This window comes from Apostichopus japonicus, chromosome 10 (genome assembly GCF_037975245.1).
Source record: "Apostichopus japonicus isolate 1M-3 chromosome 10, ASM3797524v1, whole genome shotgun sequence".
In the NCBI taxonomy this organism is placed as follows: domain Eukaryota; kingdom Metazoa; phylum Echinodermata; class Holothuroidea; order Aspidochirotida; family Stichopodidae; genus Apostichopus; species Apostichopus japonicus.
In genome coordinates this window covers 15,392,258-15,417,767 of record NC_092570.1, presented here as the reverse complement: position 1 = coordinate 15,417,767, position 25,510 = coordinate 15,392,258, and the positions used below count along the sequence as shown (strand labels likewise).

The 25,510-nt window shown below is 38.5% G+C and overlaps 2 protein-coding genes across 3 annotated transcripts in view; both read left to right on the top strand.

Moving 5' to 3' along the window:
* LOC139974994 (uncharacterized) overlaps window positions 1-25,169 on the top strand; it is a 29,395-nt gene extending 4,226 nt beyond the window's left edge. For both annotated transcript variants that reach the window (XM_071982569.1, XM_071982570.1), the window contains exons 2-11: window positions 1,448-1,719; window positions 3,453-3,706; window positions 4,363-4,502; window positions 5,706-5,838; window positions 9,047-10,369; window positions 11,408-11,590; window positions 12,487-12,788; window positions 14,739-14,917; window positions 20,385-20,529; window positions 21,706-25,169. In XM_071982569.1, the coding sequence (XP_071838670.1) occupies window positions 1,480-1,719; window positions 3,453-3,706; window positions 4,363-4,502; window positions 5,706-5,838; window positions 9,047-10,369; window positions 11,408-11,590; window positions 12,487-12,788; window positions 14,739-14,917; window positions 20,385-20,529; window positions 21,706-21,728 (2,922 nt within the window). In that variant the 5' untranslated portion in view covers window positions 1,448-1,479 and the 3' untranslated portion in view covers window positions 21,729-25,169. The remainder of the gene's footprint in view (window positions 1-1,447; window positions 1,720-3,452; window positions 3,707-4,362; window positions 4,503-5,705; window positions 5,839-9,046; window positions 10,370-11,407; window positions 11,591-12,486; window positions 12,789-14,738; window positions 14,918-20,384; window positions 20,530-21,705) is intronic.
* The window catches only part of LOC139974640 (uncharacterized), a 199,104-nt gene that overhangs the window by 83,658 nt on the left and 89,936 nt on the right, over window positions 1-25,510 (top strand). The window lies entirely within an intron of this gene.

Here is a 25,510-nt window from a genome sequence, read left to right as displayed (position 1 = left end):
CAGCACTCTGCAGTGAGTTGGGGTCGCCCTACTCAAACCGCAGCTACTTAACCATACGCCCTGTCCCCAAGAATGTTACTCCATTATTGCGACTTCCAGGTGCTTCTTGAAAAATCGATGTCCGCTTGAATTGATGTCTTTCAAAATGGCCGACCAGCTTGGTGTAAAATCACTGAAAATCACGATCATCCAATGACCAAAGTCAATAAAAGTGTATATCTACAGTAAAAACGTTTATTGATGATGTTAGTCAACGATTTGGGGTAAAATTAGCTCGATCTGATGGTAATTTGAGCTTCGGACTTGCAGCGATGTTCTTGGCACGTCCAACCTGATTCACCCACAATGCACCTCCAATCTAACCTCACACATATCTATAAAATACTTCATTGCCCTTACACTTTACAGCTTTAAGTATAAACTAATAGCAACTCTTATCGGAAATGAAAATATTTTTGCCATCAGTGAAGAGATGAGAATAAACATCTGGAACTTCATGTCGACAAGAAATACATGACTGCACATGAAGTTTGAATAACAATTCTAAAGGTTACTAGCCTAGGACTATCATGCATATTTTCATAAATGCAACATTTGTTAAAACTTCTGATAATAATGGATAGAAACCATGGTATTGTTATATGTAGAATTCTCCGTTAGGCCTAGTATGATTAGATATTCCCCTCCAAATTGACATGATTAGTTGTATGTTCGCAATTTTATTTGAGAACAGTTAACATGTGTCCCTCACCTCACAATTGATGTTCAAATATTGTTTACATAGTTAAATTTCTTCCATAAGGGTCCTATCATTCTCTTGTTACAAACTTTGCATTTATTTGCAAAATGTTTGCACTGCTTTTGACCATACGTGTGTTTCAAGTCAGTTATTTTTACTGTGTCACTTCACATGTGTACAAATGACCAAAAGGACAAAAAGAAATAACTGTGTATTTGAGATTTTTCTCATGACTTTTTAGAAAGAAACTCACTTGCACTATCCACGATGTTTCTCATCTCACTTTTTCTGCATAATCCATAGCCCAACAAGCTTCAGAAAGTCGAGAGAAGCAATTATAGACGTTGAAGCTACACAGTTCATAGTCCATACAGATTTGCTGTGTTTTTATATTTTGGGGGGTTGAGAGGGAAACTTCAAAACACTTAACAGCAGTGCACCCAGTAATATGCCGTACAGTATGCTCGCTCTACGTTACAGGACGGTGCAGGACTAGTACTTAGGGTCTACTCAGGATTTGTTTCATATACATACAGTACATTACCTGCTAGCATTTGTACTTAAAATACAGAACATTGCAAAAGCTACTGAGCATTTAGTGTAAGGGGATATGACATATGCTTTAAATTATACATTATGTCAAGTACTATTAAAAAATATATATATATATATATTTAACCAGTTATTTTAACAATTTCCTTTCAACAGAACCCCCCCATAGTAACAAATGAGATGCAATAATGACTGAACACAAACACCAGTTACCATGGGGGAAGCTGCTGGTCAGTCTTAGCCGTGATCTCAGAGAAGATCAACTAAAGGAAGCATGGGTGTGCGTCCGCTCTCATCTCCCCCAGAGCAATGCAGAGGCCAAGAGTTCGTGGCTAGACATGTTCGCAGCTCTGCAGGAGGCTGGGGTGATTGATATGGACAACACAAGTTATCTTAAAAAGCTTCTTGCGGATGTTGGTGCTGACGCAGTAAGTAATCAGTCTGGAATTGACCAGTCGGTAGTTCCCTGCTAAATTGTCGACTAGCTTGACTGCTAAGTATGCCCTTGAAATGATTAAATTTGAAATATGTTGAATTCCAACATTTTCATTGACACTATTTCATTTCTGAAGTACTGTATGTCCCATTTCAACATTGCTGAGATAGTGTCATGTAAGTACACTTTTCATTAGAATTAAATAGGTCTACACATCATCAAATCTGTCACATAAAATCATTGGATACCCCTCAATTCAACGCAAGCCCACCACACACTCGATGACAATTTTGACAGTATTAAGTCTCATCTGCCCTCAGTCGGGGAAACCTGAACTGACTGGCAGTTGCCAGAGTGAGGCGGTTCCAAAACTGTCTAATTCTTAAAAAATGTATCCAGTTTATGGGAAAGTAGTTTGCGTGTGACCTAAACCAGCACTGGTGGTTAACAGGAAGTAGTTGTAAAGTCATGTGCACTTGACAGTCATTTGGTGTGTTAAGTGGGGCCCTCACAACTATTGAACACTAGGTCACAACGGTTGAGTTGAGTCAGATGGTGGTCGGTCAGTCGTGCAGTCTTCGGTGGGCTGTAAGAGTGGAAAATCCTGATTCACTCCGAGTCAGAAAATGTTTGGTTTCACACATTTTACATAATTATCTTTAGTCAGGCTGCAAAATCTATGGATGGTTTAGTTGTGCATTAAAATTGATCGACCGAACAGTGACTACAGCAAGTTTAACCCCAATTTTGTCAGGGCAAGACACGTCATACTGGGAATGTCACCTCCCTTATGTATATAAAGCCTGTCTATACTAATTGTTGACATTTCTTTTAAAAGCAGCAACCTGTCTCAGGATTTTTAACATACAGTATAAATATTTTGACATTGATGCAATAAAATTAAAGAGCAGCCTGTTTGGTTTAGTCTTGTCAAATTTATGGTAATATTTCATACTACAATCATAAAATGTTGAGTGAATTTAAAGCTTAATTTAATAGCCACTTTTATTTCTAGGCTAGGAAGTTGGTGTTGCTCTCTGCTAATGATTAACACTAATAAATATGCAACGTTTGCTTAAATACAATTTAGCAGAATCATTATAAATTACTGTCTAGTTTAGACCATCAAATTGGCCATCAATTTGCATTCTTTATGAGAGAGACATTTGGGAAGATTTTATTTGTTGAAAAGTCATAACATCAGAACTCAAACTTGATGGTGAGAGAAGTAAGGGTTGCTATGCAACCAGTTAAAGGCATTGAAGACTTGCCCAAACCGCGTGCGGCCATCAGAAAAAGTAAACTTTCTGTTGCTTGCAAGTGACGTTTTGTTTGTGTCGCTACAAAATGCAGACAGTAATGAAACGTGATACCTTGTTATCTTTAGCTGGACCTGAGATGTCCATCGCTGTACACTGTTTTATGGGTATTGACTGCAGCTGTATGTACTGACTCAACACGAAGTGTCTAATTACCGACAGTAGCAAGCTGTGTGTGTATTTTCTGGGATGATGGTGGTGTCTAACACTTCTGTTACACTTCATTCAAAACTAGGTCAGATTACCGGCATTAGACGTTTCTTTTTGCGCGAGTCTTCACACCTTTTAATAGACATGATCTCCTTTCCATCTGCACGGGTGAGTCAAAGCAATAATTTCTGCAAATAATCACTACCTGTTTAAATCTCATCTCAGTTTCTTTTGATTTTCTTTCTGCTATTTGCAGAGCATCGAAGATGTCGAAAGGTACGAACAGGACTATCAAGAATACGTTTCAAAGATAAAGCTCCTGAGAGGACAGCATGATCCTTACTTCATGGGTAGGGAGAAGGAGATCAATGTCGCCCTTAGGTTTCTCGGTAAGGACGATGACAAGATTAAATGTCTTTACATCCATGGAATGACAGGCTTAGGCAAGACAAAGCTCGCTCAACAGATCTCGGCGTACTATGGAACGGAATACGGTCTCGATGCGACAGGGTAAGAAAATTTGTACGATTAGGGAAAAGTACTACTGTAGGGTTAGAAAGAAAAGTTTTAATTGATAGTGAAGAGTGGAAGGAAAGACAAAAGAGAAAGGGTATCTATTGAATGAGAGGGTATTGTACAAAAGTCTCTTGCTTGAGGAAGAACAAGATATCAAAACTGTATCTTGATCGGAGAATGGGCTGAAGTTCCAAAGTCCTTGAATTCTAGATAAGAAATGGCACTATGGAAGAAACTCACTTGCTTGGGGAAAGAAACAGGGTGAGATAAATCTCTTGATTGGGGGAGAACATGGTTTAAAAATCATCTTGCTGACAAACATGATAAGGAAATCTCTTGATAAGGGAAGAACTATGCAGAAAAGTTTCTTGGATGGGGGAGGATAAGGAATGACATCTCTTGGTTGGGGGGGAGGACAGGGTAAAGAAATATCTTACTCAAGAAGAACGATGTATGAATACATCTTGATTGGATAAAAAATGGGGTATGAATGTATCTCGATTAGGGTAAAAAAATGTCTTACTCAAGAAGAACTAGGTATGAAAATATCTTGATTGGAGAGAAATTAGGTACTAAAATACCTGCAAAAATGCATGCACTTTTTTGTTTCGATTACTCTGTTCCCAATCTCAATTTTCTTTGGATATCAGGATGCGTATGGTGAGACTGCACAAAGTGACGAGTACCCTGGAGATGGGAGTGATCATCCTAAGGGAGCTAGGGATGCGAATATCGCTGAACGAGTATGACGAAGACATTCTCTTTGAGACCTTGTGCACCAGAAAGCAACGTTAGTAGTCTCCACTGCTCCACCGTATGTCTGTGCAGTAACACAACTTTACTTTACCGTAGACAGGTGTTCCAATATTTGAAAATGTTAGACAAAACTTTATCGATTAGTAATAAAACGTTTCATCGTAAAGATTACAGTCGGCCCATACGCAAAGTTGTTTTTTTTTTATATTCTGAGTGCAAATAATATTTCTTTGCTAAGTTATTGCTATACATGTTTAAAAAGAGAAAAGAAAAAGGGTTTCAATATCGGCAGTATCTTTTTCAAAGGCAAACTAACTGAAAGAAAATGGATTAGAAGAGGACACATTGAAATAGAGATGAGAATGATAGATGGAGAGACAAATAAATTGGACCATTGAACAATGAGTAGAGTAAATTAAAACACAAAAACAAAGGGCAGTGGGATGAAAGGAAGAAGGGGAAGGGTATGGCACAAAAATCATTTGTTGCTGAGAGATACAGAATAAAAGTTCTTGGGACTTATCTTATTTCTAGTTTATATGAGATGAAATGAATGCATGAGGGAATGAATGGATGGATGGATGGATGAATGATTGGTCAAAATGTGTCATACTGTGTAGAAATCATTATCTATGGTAGCCATACTATCCATACTTTTGATAGCTATTCTACTGAGGAGAGTGTTTACTATTTATGTCTAAAAGATTACTAGTGAAACTATTTTGAATGGGTGACAAAGGACCTACACCAATTGCAGTTTCCCCTTTTATGATTCACCGTGGGTACCTCAAATCACCTCACTGCAATTTGTCATTAGAGGTTATAGTATCATACAAACTGTGTCCGTTCGATTATGGTAAGACCGCTCGGTCAATTCTGCTTTAAAGCATTAACACCATCGCATTTAATTAGCCTATTAATGGTTTATTAAGAAAAGTACCAAAGGCATGTGGGAGATGGAACAAAACCATATGATGGTACACCTTTGTGAGTTTTTCAAGGTTTTGTGGTCGTCCACATACCGCCATAAAATGACTTGAATACATATAAATGTAGGTAAGATAAAAGCAAACAAAAATAGTGTAGAACCTCATTTTTATGAATATAGAGTAGTTATTAGCCTCAAAAAGGGTTAAATAAGATCTTTGGTGTTGTCTTTGTGAATTTGGGGGATTTAAATTTTCTTTCTACAAAATATTTGATAATAACTTTTTTCTCTCAAAACAATTTCTTGCAGGCACCCTGCTGCTTATGGATAATGCAGATGATCTGTTGTGTCCGACGTCACAGGCAGCAGACAACTTCAAAAACCAGCTATCGGCCTTGCTGGACTGTAAAAATAAATGGCTCAAGCTGATTGTGACTTGCAGGTAAAACACCTAGTGCCAGAGACTTTTAAGATAAATATGTGAAGCCATCAGTTTGTACTTGCACTTAAAGGAATATTCCCCTCCTAATAAACAATTATTCCCATCAAATGATTGCACTGGTACAGTAACTGAAAGATGGCATGTTTAATGGTACAATTCAATATTTTCTTCTAGTGTTTGATGCAGTTTTATACGTACGTCTGGCCTACAGCATACGCCGTAACTAAGGTCATCATTGCAAATGGGTTTGAAAAATGTCTATATTTATTTTTCATTACGATATGTCTTATTTATCCACATCACAATATCTTTATAAGTTTATTTCCATTTGAGAAAACCATTAACTCCGGGAACATTGACAGCTACCTGTATCAAAGGGAATTTTCATTTTTTACCGCAAAACACAAACAACAACATTAAGAGGAATTTAAGTTAAAAGGACATGCGTCATCATTTCATCACTGATGACCTTCTATCAGGGGGGAAGGAGCCGGGGGAGGGGGTCACGTGCCCCCTCAAGTTTTTCCAAAATAGCAAATGTACGCTACTGGCAAATAAAATGTGCCCCTTTGATGAAGAACTGTCTTTTGGATATCTTAAGCCTTTGTTAATATTTTATTTGAATTATTCACGTGCACCATAATAGTAGTGATATCATACTATAACATCATATATATGTGAGTGATATGGCCGGTGTGTATCGGAAAAGCATAACGAGTGGTGGTTGTGGAATGAGAAACTGCCCCTCTGATGTTGTGCCCCCCCCTAGGGTTGGGCGATATATCGAAAATTATTATTATCGCGATAATTTTTTTTCAAGACGATATTTTTTGAGGATTGAACAAATGACGATAATTTCTTGTGAAAAAAATTTGAAATAGATGTAGAAAAAAAAATTCTCCGTTTTATGTGTAAATGTTATTCTAGCATTCCATGGTTAAGAAAGTTGAAAAGAAATATTTTATCAACTTCATTTACTGACTTTTGAACTTCGTAAAAACCCGTTCTTTACAACATTGACTGTATAGAGAACAAAACTCTGAAAATCAGTAGAAAAATTACCAATTGTGTACGAAAAGTAAGTTGGTACACCTTTCTAATTTTACGAAAGATGGAGCAAAATACTTTCGAAAAATTCACGCGAAACTGGCATATCGTGCTAAATGCAACAAGTGTCATGTAAACAAGGCTCTAGTACACCCATTTATGAATAAACCAGAAGACCACATCTGGTGTAAAGCGGGGGAAAGAAAGTATTTTCTAGAATTTCCAAAAAATAATAATAATATCCTACCATAGTTAAGTTTATAGTAAATAGCCTAACCACTTTGTCGGTTACGGATCTCACGTAACAACAAAAACACAACTAATTGTATTTTGCGAAGTTGATGATTTCTACAAGGACATGGAAACAATATTTAGCATTAAGTTAATCACGCCTGGTGGCCTAAAGCATGGAATTACAAGGTTTACTTTCATAAAGATGGCCATACTGTAGCTACTGGGGCCTTGATATCGTGCTATGTCTGTATGGTATAGACTGTGCCTCGTGTATCATGGGGAATAGATTGTTTTGTTCATACGGAGGAGTCGGTTGGCTTGAGGTGTGTTTTACTTACCTTAATGTTACGGGGATATTTACCTACTTTCCTTGAACGTCTAAGATAATATTTCGCATAACTTTACGGATCCTTTACTGACTGACCTAATTAATTCTAGAGTGGAGCCAAAGAATTTTACTCCATGAAAAGTTTTTTGGAAACGTGCCAAAAATGTTAACAAACAGGTGTTAGACGGGGGTTGTTTTGCAAGGTATCTGAGAAAATTTGAAGCACATTGTAGCCTACCGTGATATTTAAGTACGGTTAAACACTGCAGTTGTAAACTGATTGTTAGGCAGTCTAGAAACGGGGCTTTGCCGAACGTAGTTTGTTTCATAATATCGACAGTTTTGTAAGTTAAACTTTATAAAGATTGTAAGACATATTAATTCTCTTTTCATTTTATCACATAATATAGCTACTCTAACTTGTCATTTTAAAACTTTCATCAGTTTCGTGACAATTTAAATTCATAAAGTTAGTCAGTATTTTCAATCCTCAATTGCGAATTTTTTTATCGCCAGACACGCAAAAATACTTAACTTTTCCGGGGGCCTTCGCCCCTGGACCCCCACAAGGGGTTCCACCCCTTGAACCCAACGGGGCTCTAAGGCGGGCCTTGAACCCCACGCCATTATGCTCGGTGTGTTTGCTGCGCGAAAACACCGGTGGGAAATCGGCAGTTGTTTTTAGTGTGTTCGCGAACACACTAAAAACAACATGAAAAAATTATCGTAATTATCGAAATATAATCGTGATAATTTTTGAAATATTTATCGTGACATTAAAAAGCAAATATCGCCCAACCCTACCCCCCCCCACTTTTTGGAAGCTTCCTACCCCCCTGCCTACTATGACACATTGGAGTAATGAATGGTTTTATCGGACAGAAGTCATCTTCAAGCAATTAATTATGTTAAGAGTTAATTAAAGGATGGAGGTTTTTTTTTTCACCTATCACCATCAGTGTGGAAAATGTGTCTGCCACTGAAACATTGCCATTGGGTGTCTTACCAAAGAATTTTAGTTTTTTCATATGTCGTACTTCCAAACCCTGAAGAGAAATCTAAGAACTCAAATTTTTTCTTTTAAAGCTCTTTGGATTGTCCTATTGATAATTAAGCAATGCTATTTGCCTGGATTGCAACATTTTAAGAGCAAACCTCTAAATGACATTGATGCTTCAGTACAGTGTTATTGTTGTTATTCTTTGCTTTGTTTATAAGTGCTGATCAAATTTTAAATCTTTGATCAGCACTTAACGTCAGGCCAACTTACTTTTACACAAATTTTAAACTAGCTGTGGTCTTTTTTTTTTTAATATCTTTTAAAGAATAAAGCATGTATAGATGACATCAGATACCATATGTGCTTGACAAATTTCTAGTGTGTTGAAAAAGCTGTTGTTGAAGGCCGTAAAACGTTTTTGCTTTTCAATCGCTTCTTCTCGAGTTGTTGTGAGTCAAGTCCATGTAACTGCTAGGTGTTGAGTTTTTTACAAAATCAGTATTGCAAGGTCATGAATGGTTGGACCATGATGTGTTGATGATGTGGTTCTCAGACTCTCTTTGGAAAGCGATTATCTCTTTTGGTTCTATCTAACACAGGTTTCCCATCGACTTTGTCCATCTGACACAGAAGGATAGCTTCCTGCCTATCTCCGTCCAGCCCTTGGATGAACTCGACTCCATCAAGCTGCTTCGTAAGGCATCGCGCCCACCCGACCATGTCTCACCCTTGGAGCGTATAGCAAAGAGGTATCTAGACGACCAGTACGCGAAGGAACTGGCCGTCGTTTGCGGAAACTGCCCCAAGATGCTCCGAGCCGTAGCCAGCCGTCTCCGTAACGGCATCAAACCGTCTCGCCTGCTGGAGACTCTGTCCCACCCCGACAAAGCCCACGTCGCCCTGAGGACGCCGCCCGAAGAAGACGAGGGCTACTTCAGCATGGGGGAGGACTCCAACTACGAGAAGGACGTCCTCCCGAAGATGGGGGAGATGATCAACGACCTGAGCCAAGAACTGAGGGAAGTGTTGATCCGTCTGTCCGTCTTCCCGAGCACCTTCAGCGACCGAGACGTGGCACACGTCCTGGACCGAAGCGAGGCGGACGTGGCCGACTATTATCTGGACGATCTCAAGAACCGTTGGGGGATGCTGGAGGGAGAGCCGGACTACTTTGAGCAGGACCAAGGACCCAAGTGGTACTCGATGCACGCCCTGGTGAGGACGTCCTGTCTGAGGGAATGTTACGGCGACCAGAATTCCAAGAACATATTCCACGACGCCCTCCAGCGGTTTTCGGACGGCATGTCGGATGTCCTGGACGAGATCGCCGGACTCGCCAGCACCAACGCCCAGGAGGGGTTTCTGAAGATGGACAGCCAACAAGCTAACATCATGCATTATCTGGAGATACAGTCCGGCTGCAAGTTGGATGATCAGAGCAAACCGCTCTTTCCTCAGAGTCTGGCCCTTCCGGCCAGCAAGTCTTCTACAAAGGCGGGCAAGTTACGGGCCCATACTTTCCTGGAGAAGTTTTTGGAGATCAAGAAACGCTATGCCCTTTTTGCCGGCCTGGCGAAACAGGCCCGACTGAGGGGTGACGTCGAAGATTGGGGCCTGTACATGGCATGGGCCCAGGACCAAAATGTGGACCTGATGGGCTTTCAAGTGCCGATAGATAACCTGACGCCAGTGATCCAAGAACTGAAATTGAAGGACAAGACGGAGCCCTTGTCTGACAATGGACGTCTGGCCCTGGCACAGTGTATGTACGTGAAGGGGAGAGCGTTCGCAGCTATGCCCGATCCAGATTTCCCTCAAGGGTTAGAACTTTTGGAAGCAGCAAAGAAGATTCAGGAAAAGCTTCTGGGAGAGGATACATTAACAGCTAGGACCATCAACTCACTGGGATCCCTCTACTTCAAGTAAGTGATAAAAAACAAAGGGGTTAACTACGTACACCCAGTATGAAAACTGGAAAGATGTTGTAGTTTTTCAGGACTTAATGAGTTAGTATAACACAATATCACAACAAATTTGTAGAATTCCTGCAAATTAAAAAAATTGGTTGAGTCGCTGTGTTGCATGTAACTCGGTGACTCCACAAATATGGTGTGTCTGAGGAGGTTATCAATTGATTCAAGTGGAAAGACACAGCAGCTCCATACTGTGATCATTTTCACGGAGATCATGCTATCGAAACTTGTCAACTCACACTTCAATCTTATGCTCTGTAATGTGTTGTCAAGTAATGGTGCAACACAGCGACTCAACAATTTGATGACTCTCAAAGATATCGTATCACAACTTGTCAAATACGGTATATTTGATTTCTTAGATCACGTGCTGCGCAACGACTGGACACAGTGTATTCCTTTGTGGTAAGATTTAGTTACATTATCGTAAACTATTCAACTGGACAAACGTCATACCTCTGACGTGTTCATTGTACTACACTGAAACACAGGTAGTCTACCATTCCTCTGTCCCTGCAGGACCACGGCAATGATGCCCTCAAAGCCAACATGGAATAAACATTTCCTTTATGAGTCCAATGAACAGACATACACTACAACATTTTTCATTGTGTGGCTCAATGCATCTCTGAAGATGACTGTTATTTTTACCGACCAAGTTTTCACCCCGAAGGCCAAGACTGTCAAAGTTTGCAGCTTGAACAAGTTTCAGCGATCTTATTTTGTTATTTTTTTTTATCCATGACCATTTTTCATGTGCGGCTCGAGGGGCGATCGACCGTTGAGCTTTCCAGTGAATGCCATTGGCAATTCTGTGGTAACCGAATTTCCAGTTATGATTAAATAAGCCTGGAATTTAAAAAGTCTGCAAATGTATGTAAGATGCACGGCCACACCTCCTAAACACTCCCATTCTAAATGTCACTCGCCATCAATATTGTTCGCAAAATTCTCAAATTTTTTTCATTTCGTGGTTTCTTTTCCCAGGAAAGGTGATATTTCCAAATCTCTTGAAAACCACCTTCTGGCATGGAAAATTATCGGTATCGTGACCAAAGGCAAACCGGAGCAACACTTTGATTCTCCAATGCATATCATGAACATTGGAGCATGTTATTATTCCAAAGGAAATGAGTGGATGGACAAGGATAAACCCAAGGAAGCTGAAACGTTAGTTCTATTATTTCCTTTTTTCTTCTTTTTTTTTCCTTTTTTTTTCGGGGAGTGGATCTACTCGTTGAGCTTATTAAGGTTTTTTAGACCACTTCCTTTTCTCTTTGTACATTTAAAATTAGATTTATCGTATAAAAAGCATACATAGTCAACCTACATTGTATGTATATTGAGAAGAAAAAAAAATAAATGACATGAAATGAAACAGAAGTTTCTTTTACAGATTCAAAAGAGAAAGGCCTATTTGGGGGGGGGGGGGGTGGGGAGTCTACATTTGGCACATTTTCCATCATCGCAATGTGAAACTGCCCCGTAACTTGAAAGAACTTTGTGAGGATATAAGAAGGTAAACATTGCTTGATGAAACCAAGGTTTAAAATTGAAAATACAGTTTCCTGAAATCAAAATGGCCCAGTGAATTTGACTTCTTTCCCCCCTTTTTTTGTACACTGAGTTCACACTCAAAATGGCAAATGTAAGATCCAATAACAGCATAATCTAAATTTCGATGTTAGAAATTCCTCTAAAGATAAGTGGCAATGCCAGTGATAAATCCAGGCGATTTTAGGCATTGCACTATTTCATTGCGGTTACCGTTACATTTTCCATCCTCCTAGTTTTCAAAATACTTAGAAGTGGGAAATCTCTTATTATAGCTGAGTGGTCTTGACCGAAATGATATCAAAAGGTTTAATTTTTTCCTGAGCTTTTGCTTCCTTTTACGAACATCTCCAGAGTCTTCAGCACATTTTTAGATTATTTCTGGAACCTCTGCAGGTTATTGGCACCGGTCAGTGGTAACTTTTTACGTGTCGCCGTGACCGCAAATGATTTAATCGTCGCTTCAGAAACAAAAGCAAATGAAGACACGTTTTGCCTCTTCCCTTTGACAGGTATTACCGTGAGTCCATCGCATACTACGACCGTGCCCTGAGAATCCAACGGTCGCTGGGACTCCAAAAGTCGGTGTACATCGCTAGATACATCAGGAACAAATCTCTCAGTCTCTACGAGATGAAGGAATATGACGAGGCACTCAAGTTTGCGCTGCAGGCCCTGAACATGAGGAAGAACACCTTTGATCGCAACCAGGAGAACATTGGTCTGAAGGGGGATGTCGCCAGAAGCTTTTACCAGGTCGGGATGTGTTACCACAGACGAGGAGAGGAAGCCCAGAAAGCTGGGGCATCAGTCGGTATGAACAAAGTGCTTCCCTCGTCTTTTTTTTCTGTAATTGTCCTAGTAAGTTCAGAATAGCCGGTGTTTTAGAATCACTGGTGAGATGTCAGGCATCAAACATAACGTTACTAAAAAAAAAGGAGAGAGAGATCAATAAATAAATAATTTCAATAAATAATTGTAGCAGTTTGAGTGCAAGCTCTAGCAACAATAAAGATAAGAAGTGTCAGACTTTTGTTGACGTGCAAAAAGTTCGACGTCGCTGTTTAAAAGGCAGAGCTGGTGATTTTTTGACATCTAATCCTCTCAAATCTATGTTACATTTGTTACATATGTTACACTTGTACCTTTCCATTGATGTATGGCTCATTGTATGATTTTTGAGGGGCACTCGGTAAAAGCTTTTGGACGAGGAATTTGCTCTTTTAGCAAAAATTCCTAAGCGCTCACGTGACTGCAGGTCAACCTGTGGGGTACATTTGCGGAGTCGATCAAGGAAAGCTTTCGATCAAGCTATTCACTTCAGCACTAACACTATGCCAATAGGACACTCTGTCATACTGTTTAAATCAGAATGCCAACGAATTACATGGTAGCAGCCGAGCAGGTTGCAAAAGCACTTATGAAAACTGAAATTAAACTTGCTTTACGTATCCCCAGTCATAAAACCGACGAAAATCGTTGCAGGCTTTGCATTAATTTTGTAAGGTAGTACCCGAAAAAGACTTTCTCGCTCCCGGGGTTTCCCACCGTCTGCAGGCGAATATATGTTTAGCGCATTTTGACACAAACACGTATTATAGGCAGTATTGTCTACGCAGAGGCCCTTCTAAAGGTAAAGATTCCCTAATTTTGATATATGCCAAAATTCATTAGCCAAAATTGCCGCGTTATTCTAACGTGCATACTCAATTGTTTATCTTCAGCCGTGATTTACCCCATTGGTGCAGGTCAAAAAAGATCATATTACAAAACAGTAATGTACACTAGACCCTGTGTGACTGCTATAGTTCTCTTAAAAGCAGAACCAACGACACAAAACTACGCACACAGCTAACTAAGAGATGCACACTAACACTTACGGACGATATGTATTGTAGGCATGAATATATTGTACTGAGACGGTAAAAGTTTTCACATTTTTTTAACTTTTGAAACTGGTATTTGGAATATGGAATCTATCAGTCCCTTCTTTTTGACTGTGGTGTTCCCTTTGCTTGTGTATCTGCTTTTGTGGAGTTGTGACTTTCTGAAACCCTTACATTATGGCAGCGAGACTGAGACATACCCAAAGCTTTATATTATGAGGATTTAATTAATATTGCCTCCACTGACTGGAAACTAACTGCAAAAACGATTAACTGCAACCTCAAATGAAGAAATAACCGAGATGTCGACTTATTTCACAAGGTAGGCATTTCAATTGCGGCAAGACCTCAATATCGTATGGCATGTATACTGGCCTACAATAGCAGCGTATCTTACGAAATATGACCAGATGTTGAGGCAGTTTTTTAACCATAATTTACTTTTAATTGAAGAATTGCTACCCAAAATGAGTTAACAAATGTGTGAAAACAACGTTGTAGCTGCATGTTTATTGGAAGAGTGAAGGTTGATAAAAGGTTCACTCTCTTACAAGAAGTATGTGGATAGTCCATTGTTATCGTTTCGCCTTCGCAGTACACTCCACAGAATGACGTCACACGGTGACCTGCACGTTCATGAGCTTTTAAGCATCACGTTTCTGGTCAGTGAGAATCTGCCAACTTTGACATTAAATTTCTCTTAATTACTGTCTCTTTGGACTAAACAGGAACCACAGTATTGTTTGTGTACTAAAGTACTTAAGTATGAGGCAAGAAAAAAGATTTTTTCTTTCGACTCCAGTTGTGCATTTTAATAGTCATTACTGTTCTCGACTTGTGTCTACCTCCTCATATTGTTCTCGTTCTTTGGATCACAGATATCATCGATGATTACAAAGAGGCCGAGAAGAACTACCACCAAGCTCTAAAACTGACCCTTGAACTCGGCTACGACAGGAGAATTCTCGACTACGAAGATCTCAAGGAGGATTACATAGAATTAACTCGGCTGATCAGAGGAGACAAGCATAAAAGTAATCTAGACAGAGCTTTTGTGGTGAGTTTAAAAAAAGTGAAAATGAAAAGGAGAAAAAAAAAGCGAGAAGGATTTTCCATCTGGAAAATGCTCGAAATAGGTAAAAAAACATTCAATTGTGGAGCCAGTGGATAAATACACATCTCTAGATATGTGGAACAGCACTAGCAATTGTTTTACAACCTATAGAACCCTCATTTTCATATCTTCTGGATGATTTCCTTCATGATATGCATGGTGCAAACGTTTTTGTATGTTTTCTCATCTCTTCTTATTGTGTGGAAGAAACACAATACACACTAAATACATACCAGTTCTGATGAAGGGCATGTCGTGAATAGTGCCGTCAAGTGGTGATGAAGAAGTGAGCAAAATCTCTCAACGAGGCTCGTTATTAGTCTCTGTTATTGGTGTTGTTTTATTATTTCATTTTGGATTTTTTTTCCAGCAGGTTTTTGTTCTCATTAGTTGAATCGATTTCTGCACCCGTACGGGATATTCTTACTTGTCATGACTGCGGTCAGTTAAACTGTTCGTTTAGGCATAAATAGCCAGGACACTACGCTAGTGTCCTATCAATGTTACACGCAAGCTATGATAACTTACATTTCATGAAAGAGGACATAGCAATTGAGTAATTTAGGCTTTATTGTTTTCATCAGTTGACTGCACAATCAACTGGTCTGTTTCTAATAATCACTTCATCGAACTTCAAAGTCCGTATTTGAGCTAGATTACAACGGTCTGCATCGTAATGTATAGAAGTGTCCAAGCTCCCCCCCACACATCCATGCTCTGCAGATTCCAACTTTTCAATCAATGATATAGTTTTTCTGTAGAAAGAACTTTTTCATGGAATTGGTTACTGACTCATTTTGGATTCAAAAGAAATCATGAAAAGCATGCAGTGTTATAGAGGATCTAAGACCAGTCTAAATACTTTCTCGATTGGGGCATTTCATGGCCGCTGGGGTAACCGTCGGTGGGGCATTTAATGGCCACTGGGGTAAACGTTGTATGGGCATTTCATGGCCGCTGGGGTAAATGTCGATGGTCAAGGCCAAGCTAAAAACCAGAAGAAAACATACCCACTCGTATATCACACAGTAACCGTTAAGGATACATGCGATACATTGATAATAACGATGTCAGGTTAATGTCCATCCAAACAATCCACAAACAATGGTTTAAAGATGGAATATAGGCCTAGCACGTAATAACTTGAATTTTGTTTAACGTTAATGTCCAAAGTAGTGTCACATTGATCGTTATGGAGTAGGTACTTGGTCACTGTCAATGTCTCTTCATTGACAATGAGTAACCTATGTTAGACTTATGTTAGATTTATTTATTACCTCATATTTCACACAAATGAAATAAGTAACCTGCTGTCTTTTTTAAGAGAGGCAGGGGGGACGGTGGGGGCAGGATAAATAAACTGTACTATTGAACCCATGTGTCCTCTGGAATTTCAAATAGTTCTCGAATTATAATGATTGAACTGTTACCAAAACCATTCTTAGTCCCTTAAAAATCCTGAATATCTTGTAATTCACTAGTGAGTGAGTTTTTGTACTTTGTTAGTCACATTATTTTGCAGACGGAACTCTTACGCTCATAAGTTTACCTACCCCCCTGTTTATTTAGTGGAACGGTCCAACAAAATAATTGAATGGAATCTTTCGATACTTGAAAGAAATCATGCAACATCTGATTAGCTTGTAACTGTACAACCATTTAACAATAAGGTTTAATTGATATTACAGTTTGTACAGAGTTTCAAACTAATTTATAAACACCCGGGACCTCCTGGAGTGCTAGCCATAGTGCCGAACAAAGAAACAACAAGTTTTGGATAGGCCTTGCACAAGTGTGATATCGAGTTGCTGGTACTCCCTTGAAAGAATGTAAAGGTTGCAAAATATACTGTAACTGTCGTAAATCAAACCACATGTAACGAATAACTCGTTCAACGGGCATTACACCGTTAGGCTCGAAAGGCGTAGAGTTGCACACTTGCAAGTCATGAAACGTTTACAGTGATCATTAAAAAACAAGCTTGAGGAAAAACATGGCATGTGTTTATTTTAGGAAATAAGTTTAGTATATAAGTAGTTTATAAATATGCTTATTATTATAAATATTATAACTAAGGCCTAATAAATCAGTTCGCAGGTTTAATTTACTTCGCACATAAGTAATTAACCACGATACCTGAACGATTAAATATCAAACTTTGAAATCTGTAACCAATATGAGTTCCATACTGTCCACTATTGTAGTGAGAAGAAAGGGAAGGATGATTCGGCCAAAGTTAACTCCTCTTATCAACTAAATTCTTGATTAAATTATTTTAAAAATTCACACGATCCACACTGCAATAGGTGCAATAAAGTTTCCAAAATAGTGGCTCAGTATTGAAAGGCACGGATGTGTTCAAAATGCATCACCATTTTAAAATCCCTCTTACAACAATGATGACCACATCTGCTGCCACCTATTATTGAAAATTTCAAATCGAATGAACTTGAAAGTATGTTAAAGCATTGGACCATCATTACCCTGTATGACTGATATAATTTCCTGAACAATTTTCAACATCCCCACAATGACGTCACTAAGGGGCAATTTCAAACTGACTGGTACCCATAGAAAAACAGTACTCATATTATTTTGTCTCAAATTTGGTGAGCAAATGCTAATGGTCGGTTGCAAATGAGACTTGCGTTCAGGTTATGTAGGCTATTTCAAAACGTGGAGGTGAACTTGCTTTTGTTATTCCATTTCAAAGGATTTGATGAACACACTTGTTAACATTTCTGTTTCTAATATGCCTACAAAATAATTAAATTTATAAGAACCTTTGAAGTTCAGTCCAAGCAATGCAAACGCATGTTAGAAAGTGTGTAAGAATTGCAACATTTTTAAAACAGTAATATTTTGCTGCTTGAGCCATGTTAAAAGTTAGATAAATTTACTGTACCATCCTGTGATTTTCAATCCCTCTTCCTCTCCCTCCTCCTCCCTTCCCTCTCCCTCCCCACTCCCTCTCCCTCCCCCTCTCCGTTCCCTCTCCCTCACCCTCCCCCACCAAAATCACCATACAGCTTTTTTCTGCTGTACACATGCTGCAGTCACATGGGTCATGCTGCTGTCATAATGTACCATGAACTTGGTAGTTCTATTTAAAGTATGCCCACAGAATTACACACAGCGACATTTATAGTTTACTGAAGAACAAAGCTCCAGGCTGAAAGTTACATGCTGCTTAAAACTTATACTCGGTTAATAACCACTGCATAGTTCAGTATTGTCAAACCATATACTGTATGCTACAGTTAGTTAGCTATTCAGCTAGCTAGATATAGTATCCCTTTTGCATGCTGTATCACTCCAGTCCTGCAAGAAAGAGGCCCATGTGAACCCAGAGGTCAAACTCATCTGCCCTTCTTGTTGATTGTTCTTTACAAGTACCGCATGTCATTAAGTTTACATTCCTTTCCCATTTATATTTACGTGATTACAGGTCAAAGATCAAACTCATATGCCCTTCTTTGTTGATTGTTCTGTATGAAGTACCGCATGTCGATAAGGTCACATTCAGGCTTTATCTTTCACATGTTTAGTGATAACAGGTCCTGGGGAGACCACTTTAGAGATACTGCTTATGGTTGTAAAATAGAAGTGAATGATGGGGGTAAAAGGTTATAAAATAACAGTATAAAATTTAACATCACTTTCTATGCTTTAATTCTGAGAGGTTTTTCTTTTTGGGAGTTTCCACATTTCTGGAATATTTCTTCCATTGCAATGTCTGTGGAGTATGAGTATGAATAAATGTGTTTGGTAACTTAAGATAGCAGAATCATAGCGAGCCTATAAGTGTGAGAGTAATAAAAGTGGAAAAGGTTAACTGATTTTCTTTTAAGCTTCTAAATTGTTAGGGCACTAGATTAATGCATTAGTATTATCTTTTCACAAAGACTATTTGAAGGACACGTAACGTAGGTAGCTTGCAACTTAAAATGAGAGATTGTAAGAACCCGCTGTATGGGCATGTGCAGAATTTTGAAATATGATTCATATTATTTTCCCCTAGTTACTTTAAGGCACGTTGATGGTACTGTACACATTAGAAGTTGGAAAGTTGGGCACTTGATGTATTCAATCCATGATTAATCATGACAAACATGTTAAAGTACTTCAGTCCTCCACTTAAATACAGTCTGTCTCCTACAACAATTATACTTCCTTAGTTGAGCTGGAGTTGCTGGTAGTTCACACCATTTGCCAGCCTAAAAGTATATGAACATTTTTTATAAAAGAAATTACATGTAGCCATTGTGGAAGGGGAGAGAGGGAGGGGGGGGGGTTTATTATAGTCTAGTATTGCATATTCACTACAGGTTGACCACCAATATTGATCCCAAACTGGCAAAAATGCCCAGTGTGTCACCGTATCTAAAAGGTTGCTGCCCCCTGTTGAAGACTCTTGCTTGACACTAAGCATATTTCGCAAAAGCAATTGTTACGTGGGAATTAAGGCAGGCAATTATCTTTATCATTATATACAGGCTATTGGCATTGGTCCCACATTTTCTGTGATCACAAGAAACCTACATATCATTGGAAACTGGCTATTTGCCTGGAAGGTTTCCCTACCCCAGCATGGTTCTGCTTCCATTGTGGTTTACTCATAAATAAAATAAACATCTTTATTTATATAAAAAAAAAAATTATAAAAAAAGAAGTTAGTCCATGTGGGGAAAAGTGGCCATGCATGACCTGGTATTATTTACTACAAGTTGGTCCCACATTGACTATCATCATAAGATCCCCTGTACTGTTAAAACTTTTGTAGAAACTGGCCATTGTATGAGCCTACACTAGCCCCCCCCCCCACCCCAATTTGAGTTATGGCTGCTGTCAAGGCTGTTTGTACACACTATGTTAAAGTACTACAGACACCTAGCCAATTTGCCGCGTTTTCAGTACATTTGTGGTGTGTGATAATCTCATTCAAAATATGTTGACATTTTTCGAAGAAGCTCTTTTCGTTTCGGAGATAAACACGTTTGAAGTTTTGATAATTTTTGTTGTTGTTGATAAATTCTCGGTGTTCTCAATATTAAAGACCCCAGGGATTAAATTTGACACCTAATTTGGCCCTATTAGTGCTTGTTATTACAACAAGCACATTTTGTTATTACAACTAGCACATTTTAGTGACAGATATGGTCCCAAATATTTGCCCTAAATATGATGCTGATGGAAATGTCATTTGAATTCAAACATAGGTCAGAAGTCTGGAAAGCTCCTAAGCTTGCAAGCTCAAAGCTATGATCAATCAGGGGATTTCATGTCTTTAGAAACTTATAAGGCAAGGAATCACAAAGCCTTCTGGCTCTCTGGTTTAAAGATATATATAAGAGTGGAAATGAAGTTTAAAAAAAAAATGCATATATATAATATTCTTATTCTGCCGCAGAATTTTGAAGTTCGTTTGCTGGACGTTCCTGAATTCCTTCGACAGCAGGAGGCAGCCGGCCAGGAGATTGGAAAGCTGCCCTCGCTGGATCCCGGCGCACATTTTGGAAGCGATGAGAATGAAGATGAGAAAGATTTGCATAAAGGTATAAGAATGAACTTGGCAGCTTAGAGCCGTGTCGACTATTTCAACTTTTTCAAACTTAACCTGGTGTCACGCAATTGGTGGACCTAGTGTGTCATCCCCCTACTGCCACCATGGTTATGCACAAAATAGTAAAATTAGTTATTGAGTAGGAGTTGAAGTTTCCATTCTATTTTCAAAATTTTAGTTTCTTGCCACGGTCCTCCATTTTGATTGGGTAATTTTCAAATGTTCTACGGAATGGAAAACTCGAGCATTTTTTAAATATTTTTTATGCCTAGCCTGGGTCATGCTAAGTATTCCAAGACTTGAGTGTTTAAATTTACTCTCCTCACATATACACAAATAGTCAATTTACAGGTGTCTTGTAGACTAGATTAATTATAAAGTAGGTATGATGGGCACTAGAAGAAACAAAGGTTTGTTATCAAGCTAGTGAAAACACAAAAAAACAATTCACCAGGGAAACAAAGGAGAAACATTACTAAAAACATGGAAAACTTAGAAAACTATGAAAAAACAGGAAACAATTCTGATTTTTTTTTTTGTGGACGATTTGAATGAGTTGAATCATGTGATCCAGACCACGTCATGAAAACATGTGAGCCATGTGATGTGACCTCCATGTGATCCAGACAATGTGATTTAACTTTTTCCTTTGACAATCAGAAGGAGTTGAATCAGCAATATACACACATTGGCTCTTCCTCTGTCACAAGACATGATGAAACTCGCAAGTTTTATGTGTCTGTGTTAAACAGTGGTGTACTTAGAATAGTTGGCACCTGTGGTGGATCCTTACCCTTTGTCACCCCATGCAAGGGGTGTCATCCTGTGGGAGGAGTCTAAGGTGAAGGGGGTGCAAAAAATTGTTTTATGTAAAGTGGCTTGGAGGCAACATGGTGCTATCTTTGGCAAAGCTTGAACTGATTATATTTTTAGGAATTCTCATTTTTATTTCTGTTATTTATTTCTCATATGGTACCTGACTGGTACCCGGGGCAGACCACCCCCCCCACCCCCACTACACCACTGATGTTACATACTTAGTATAACATCACAGATTCTACACTTCCCGGAATATTTTCGGATGTTTGAAAAAAGCTTAGGATAAAATGTTCATGTATAATGTTTTTTGACCTTTGACTTTTCTTTCTCATTTTTTCTTTGAATACAGCCAAGAAATGCCGTTTATCCTGAGAGCTGGGTTTTTTTTTGGCAGATGACAGGAGATGAAAGGTTTAGTATAAATACCTACCGGCAGGCTTTCGTCATAATCTGATAGTTTGTAGATGACATCTAGTTGCTTGTAATTTGCTGAAACAATATTATGTATGTAGAATCTAGCAGTGAATCTTTTGTTTTCTTCCAGTACAATCATGTTTTGCTTTTAGTCGAGGTCTTATATTATTTCAACTGCAGTAAACACTAAAAAAGAAGGGATGGTCTGCTCATGTTTGGAATTTCAGCTATGGTATTCGGTCGCTGGTTGGTAATGTTAGGCATGGCGGCCACATGGGCCACCATCAAGCCAATTTCCTATGAGCCTGCGAGGTTTAAAATCCTATTAATGCGGCCCAAGGAGTCTTATAGCAATTCAAAACCTCTTTTTCTCATGAAGTATTTCTGGGGGAAATTTTTGCGGTCTGTTTTAAAGTCAAGTGCTAGGTTAGGTAACTAACATGGGAGAAACATGTTACTTGCATAGGTGCAGTCCGTAGTATGTAAAAATATGGTTATGTTCCCTTGTGATTTTTATCACATTATTTGACCCAGAATTTACTATATGAAGGTGTGTGTGATTATTAACACATTAATTGACCCAGAAGTACTAAATGTATGTGTGTGTGATTATTATTATTACATTATTTGAACCAGAACTACTATATGTATGTGGGTGTGAATATTATTTCATTATTTGACCCAGAAATACTAAATGTATACATGTGCATGTTATTATTGTCACAGTATTTGACCCAGAAAAACTATAATATGAATGTGTGTGGTGTTAATAATGAATCAAACATGTGTGTTCACTTCAACTTCCAACTTTGTCTGTATGTTCTATGTTAAAAAACATTTTGACTTGCAAATCATGACAGGAAACATAGAAAGGAGGAAAAAAATTGCTTTTGCTGCAATTCAAGCGGGATGTAAGGTTGTGTGTCATAGTGAAACATGCTATCTGGCCAAATTTGTATTCATAACTGTGCAGATATTGCTTTCCGTTTCTTGGCAAATGTATTGTAAGTTGAAATTGTAAGGTCTGACAATATCCAAAAATGAAATGTTTCGCAATCTTAACTGAGGTGAATATAAAATGGCTAAATGCTTGTGATAATTATTTCAAAGCTATCATTAGAAACAAGTTTAATTCTTATTCGGGATTGGAATAGGTTCACCAAATTTGTTTGTCGTTCAGAAGTTGTGGGTAGGAAGATGGTGTCGTTGTGATTATAGAAAATGATTTATAGCTTGGCCAGTGAATTAGGTCAAAGGTTTGACGTTTTTAAAGCTAACTAGATATATGTTTGCAGTGGATTTTTGATTTTTCCAGGCCTATGTTCCACCCAAAGGGGAGTTTTACTGGCCCAAAAGCTGTTGTCCAAGCCTACACATCTCTTCTACAGTGTACATATAGTTTATTCTTTGTTATTTTTTGTTTGCTACATTTTTTATCTGGCATCAAAGTTTTGCTGTTGGGACAAACATTGAGTAAGATCTGATTGTCCGAGGGAGAAATAGAGCAAGAAATCCTACAAAATTTACCCGGACTGAAAGACATTCTGACTGATAAAATACAAGACAGCAATTGGTGTCTGTCATTTTCCGTTTTTAACCAGATTGTTACGAATATCGTGTACCTGATTTGTTAGAGCCGTGACGAAAAGTGAAAACCGTGACAAAACAAGATCACATGACAAAAACAAGAATGTTGAGGTGTTCCTATGACAGATAATTAAAATCATGCAGAAATCATGCAGAAATCTAAATTTAGTGTGGGCTCATTAGCCTTAGCCTAGTCATACCACTTTGCTGTTATTCTTTTATTCGCTAAAATTTGTCAAGAATGTACACTACTTTTGTTGATCCTGTTTGGGATCAAAGTTTGGCCTGTCTAATCTCTCAAACAAGATAATTGGAAGGCTCAGATTTATGCTCAACCCGCCCCCCCCCCACTCAAAAAAAAACATGTTGTTTAAAGAGAGTGAAGACTGGTGCACAAAGAAACGTCTGATGCCAGTAATCTGACCTAGTTTCGAATGAGGTGTAACAGAAGTGTTAAGACACCACCATCGATCCCAGGAAATACACACACTGCTTGCTACCATCCGTAATTAGGTTTGGGGCGAATCTTCAATGACTTTAAGTATTATATTTATCAGAATACAGGGGTCGTTTCTCTGTTCTTAGTTTTTCATTGCGGATGACAAATTTTTATTTTTGAGTTATTCGTAAGATCTGACTTTAAAACGGTTTAGCATGTTTTCTTATGCTCAACACAGAAATACGGCTTTTTTGTGAGAAAATTTTAAACTAATGTCCTCTGTTTTTTAATTCCTTGTTAAAACTTTTTTTTTGTGGACCCAACGAAAATAAGCTGTATTATCTTCGGTGGCTTATTATTGTAATATCTGTGACATAATTTGAAAACTTTTCTTTTTGTTTTATTTTTGCGATTTTTAATTTACAATTCAACAAATGTTTAGTTTAGTAAGAGTGTGCAAAATGTGCTCTTCTTGCTTGCTGACATCAATGATTGCGGTCTTTTGGTGTTTATTCTTGAGGCTGAGTAGCACCCTGCTTCTGAAACATTATAATGCAATATTATTTTATCAAGGAAGGTGGTTTGCACCCCCCAGGGTCGTTAAAGCTGAAATGTGTAACATTCAAAATTTGTATAGTAGCTTTGTATTTTGATGAAGTTTTGTGTTCTCAGAGAGTAAATGCTGAATATGCTATATTTCTGTGTAACAAAAATTGCCAGAACTCCTCTTTGTTTTTTTGGGCTCACAACTTGAGCATTTCGTATAGCAAAACGCTATGCAGTATGGATAAAAAAATTCTCTGTACCACCGTAATCCATTTAGCCATAGGAGTGTGGAGTACCACCATGTAAAGATAATTTAGTTGACTGTCACCCAATGGTATAGAAATTGAAAACAAAAATTGTTGGGTTTGATGTTAAGCTGTGCAGGAGGTTTTGTGACATGAACTGTGACAGTTTACACAGAAGTAGATAGATGTGTTATAGGCAGTTTGATGGGAAATTGAAGGGGTGGGAGAGGGGGGGGGGGGGTCAGATGTGGTCACACACACCCTTTTTTCACTTCTGAACGTTGCAGTGCCTTTGTTTTTAATCTCATATTTTGATTCTTATCTCTTGCCAGCTGGAGGTCCTACTTTTGATTCCATTTCTTGACAGATTTAGCAGTTTTTGCAAGGAAAAAAAAAGAAGAAAGTTTGAGTGCAATTGTTTGTATGAATATATCATCTTTGTTACTTTTACTAATGATGTCTTTAATAAACCATGATATCATAGCTACAATATCAAATCGTTGGTGATGGTAATTAAATGTTCATTTATAATTCCATTGTAGTTATTACATGCATGTCAAAAAATGCAGAAATGTCACAATATGCTAATTGTGTGTTTTTTTTTTGGCTTGTGTTTTGTGGTTTCTTCTTTTATTTCCTTTTATTAATTCCTGGAAATTTCTGTCACTAGTAGTACAGGTTTGATTACGGTATTACGCAAATGACATATTTGACAGCAGGTTCCTCCTCCCCCTCCATCCCTGTCCCTCTCTAACCCTTCCCGTCTCTCTCCATCTCCCTCCCTATCTCCCCTCCCACCTGCTCCACTTCAAGCCTCCCTTCCATCCTGCCCCTCCATCTCTCCCATGATGTCCCATCCCTGTCTCCCTCTTATCTCTCCCTTCTCCCTCTCTGGCCCCCTGTCTCCCCTCCTGGCCTGCTCT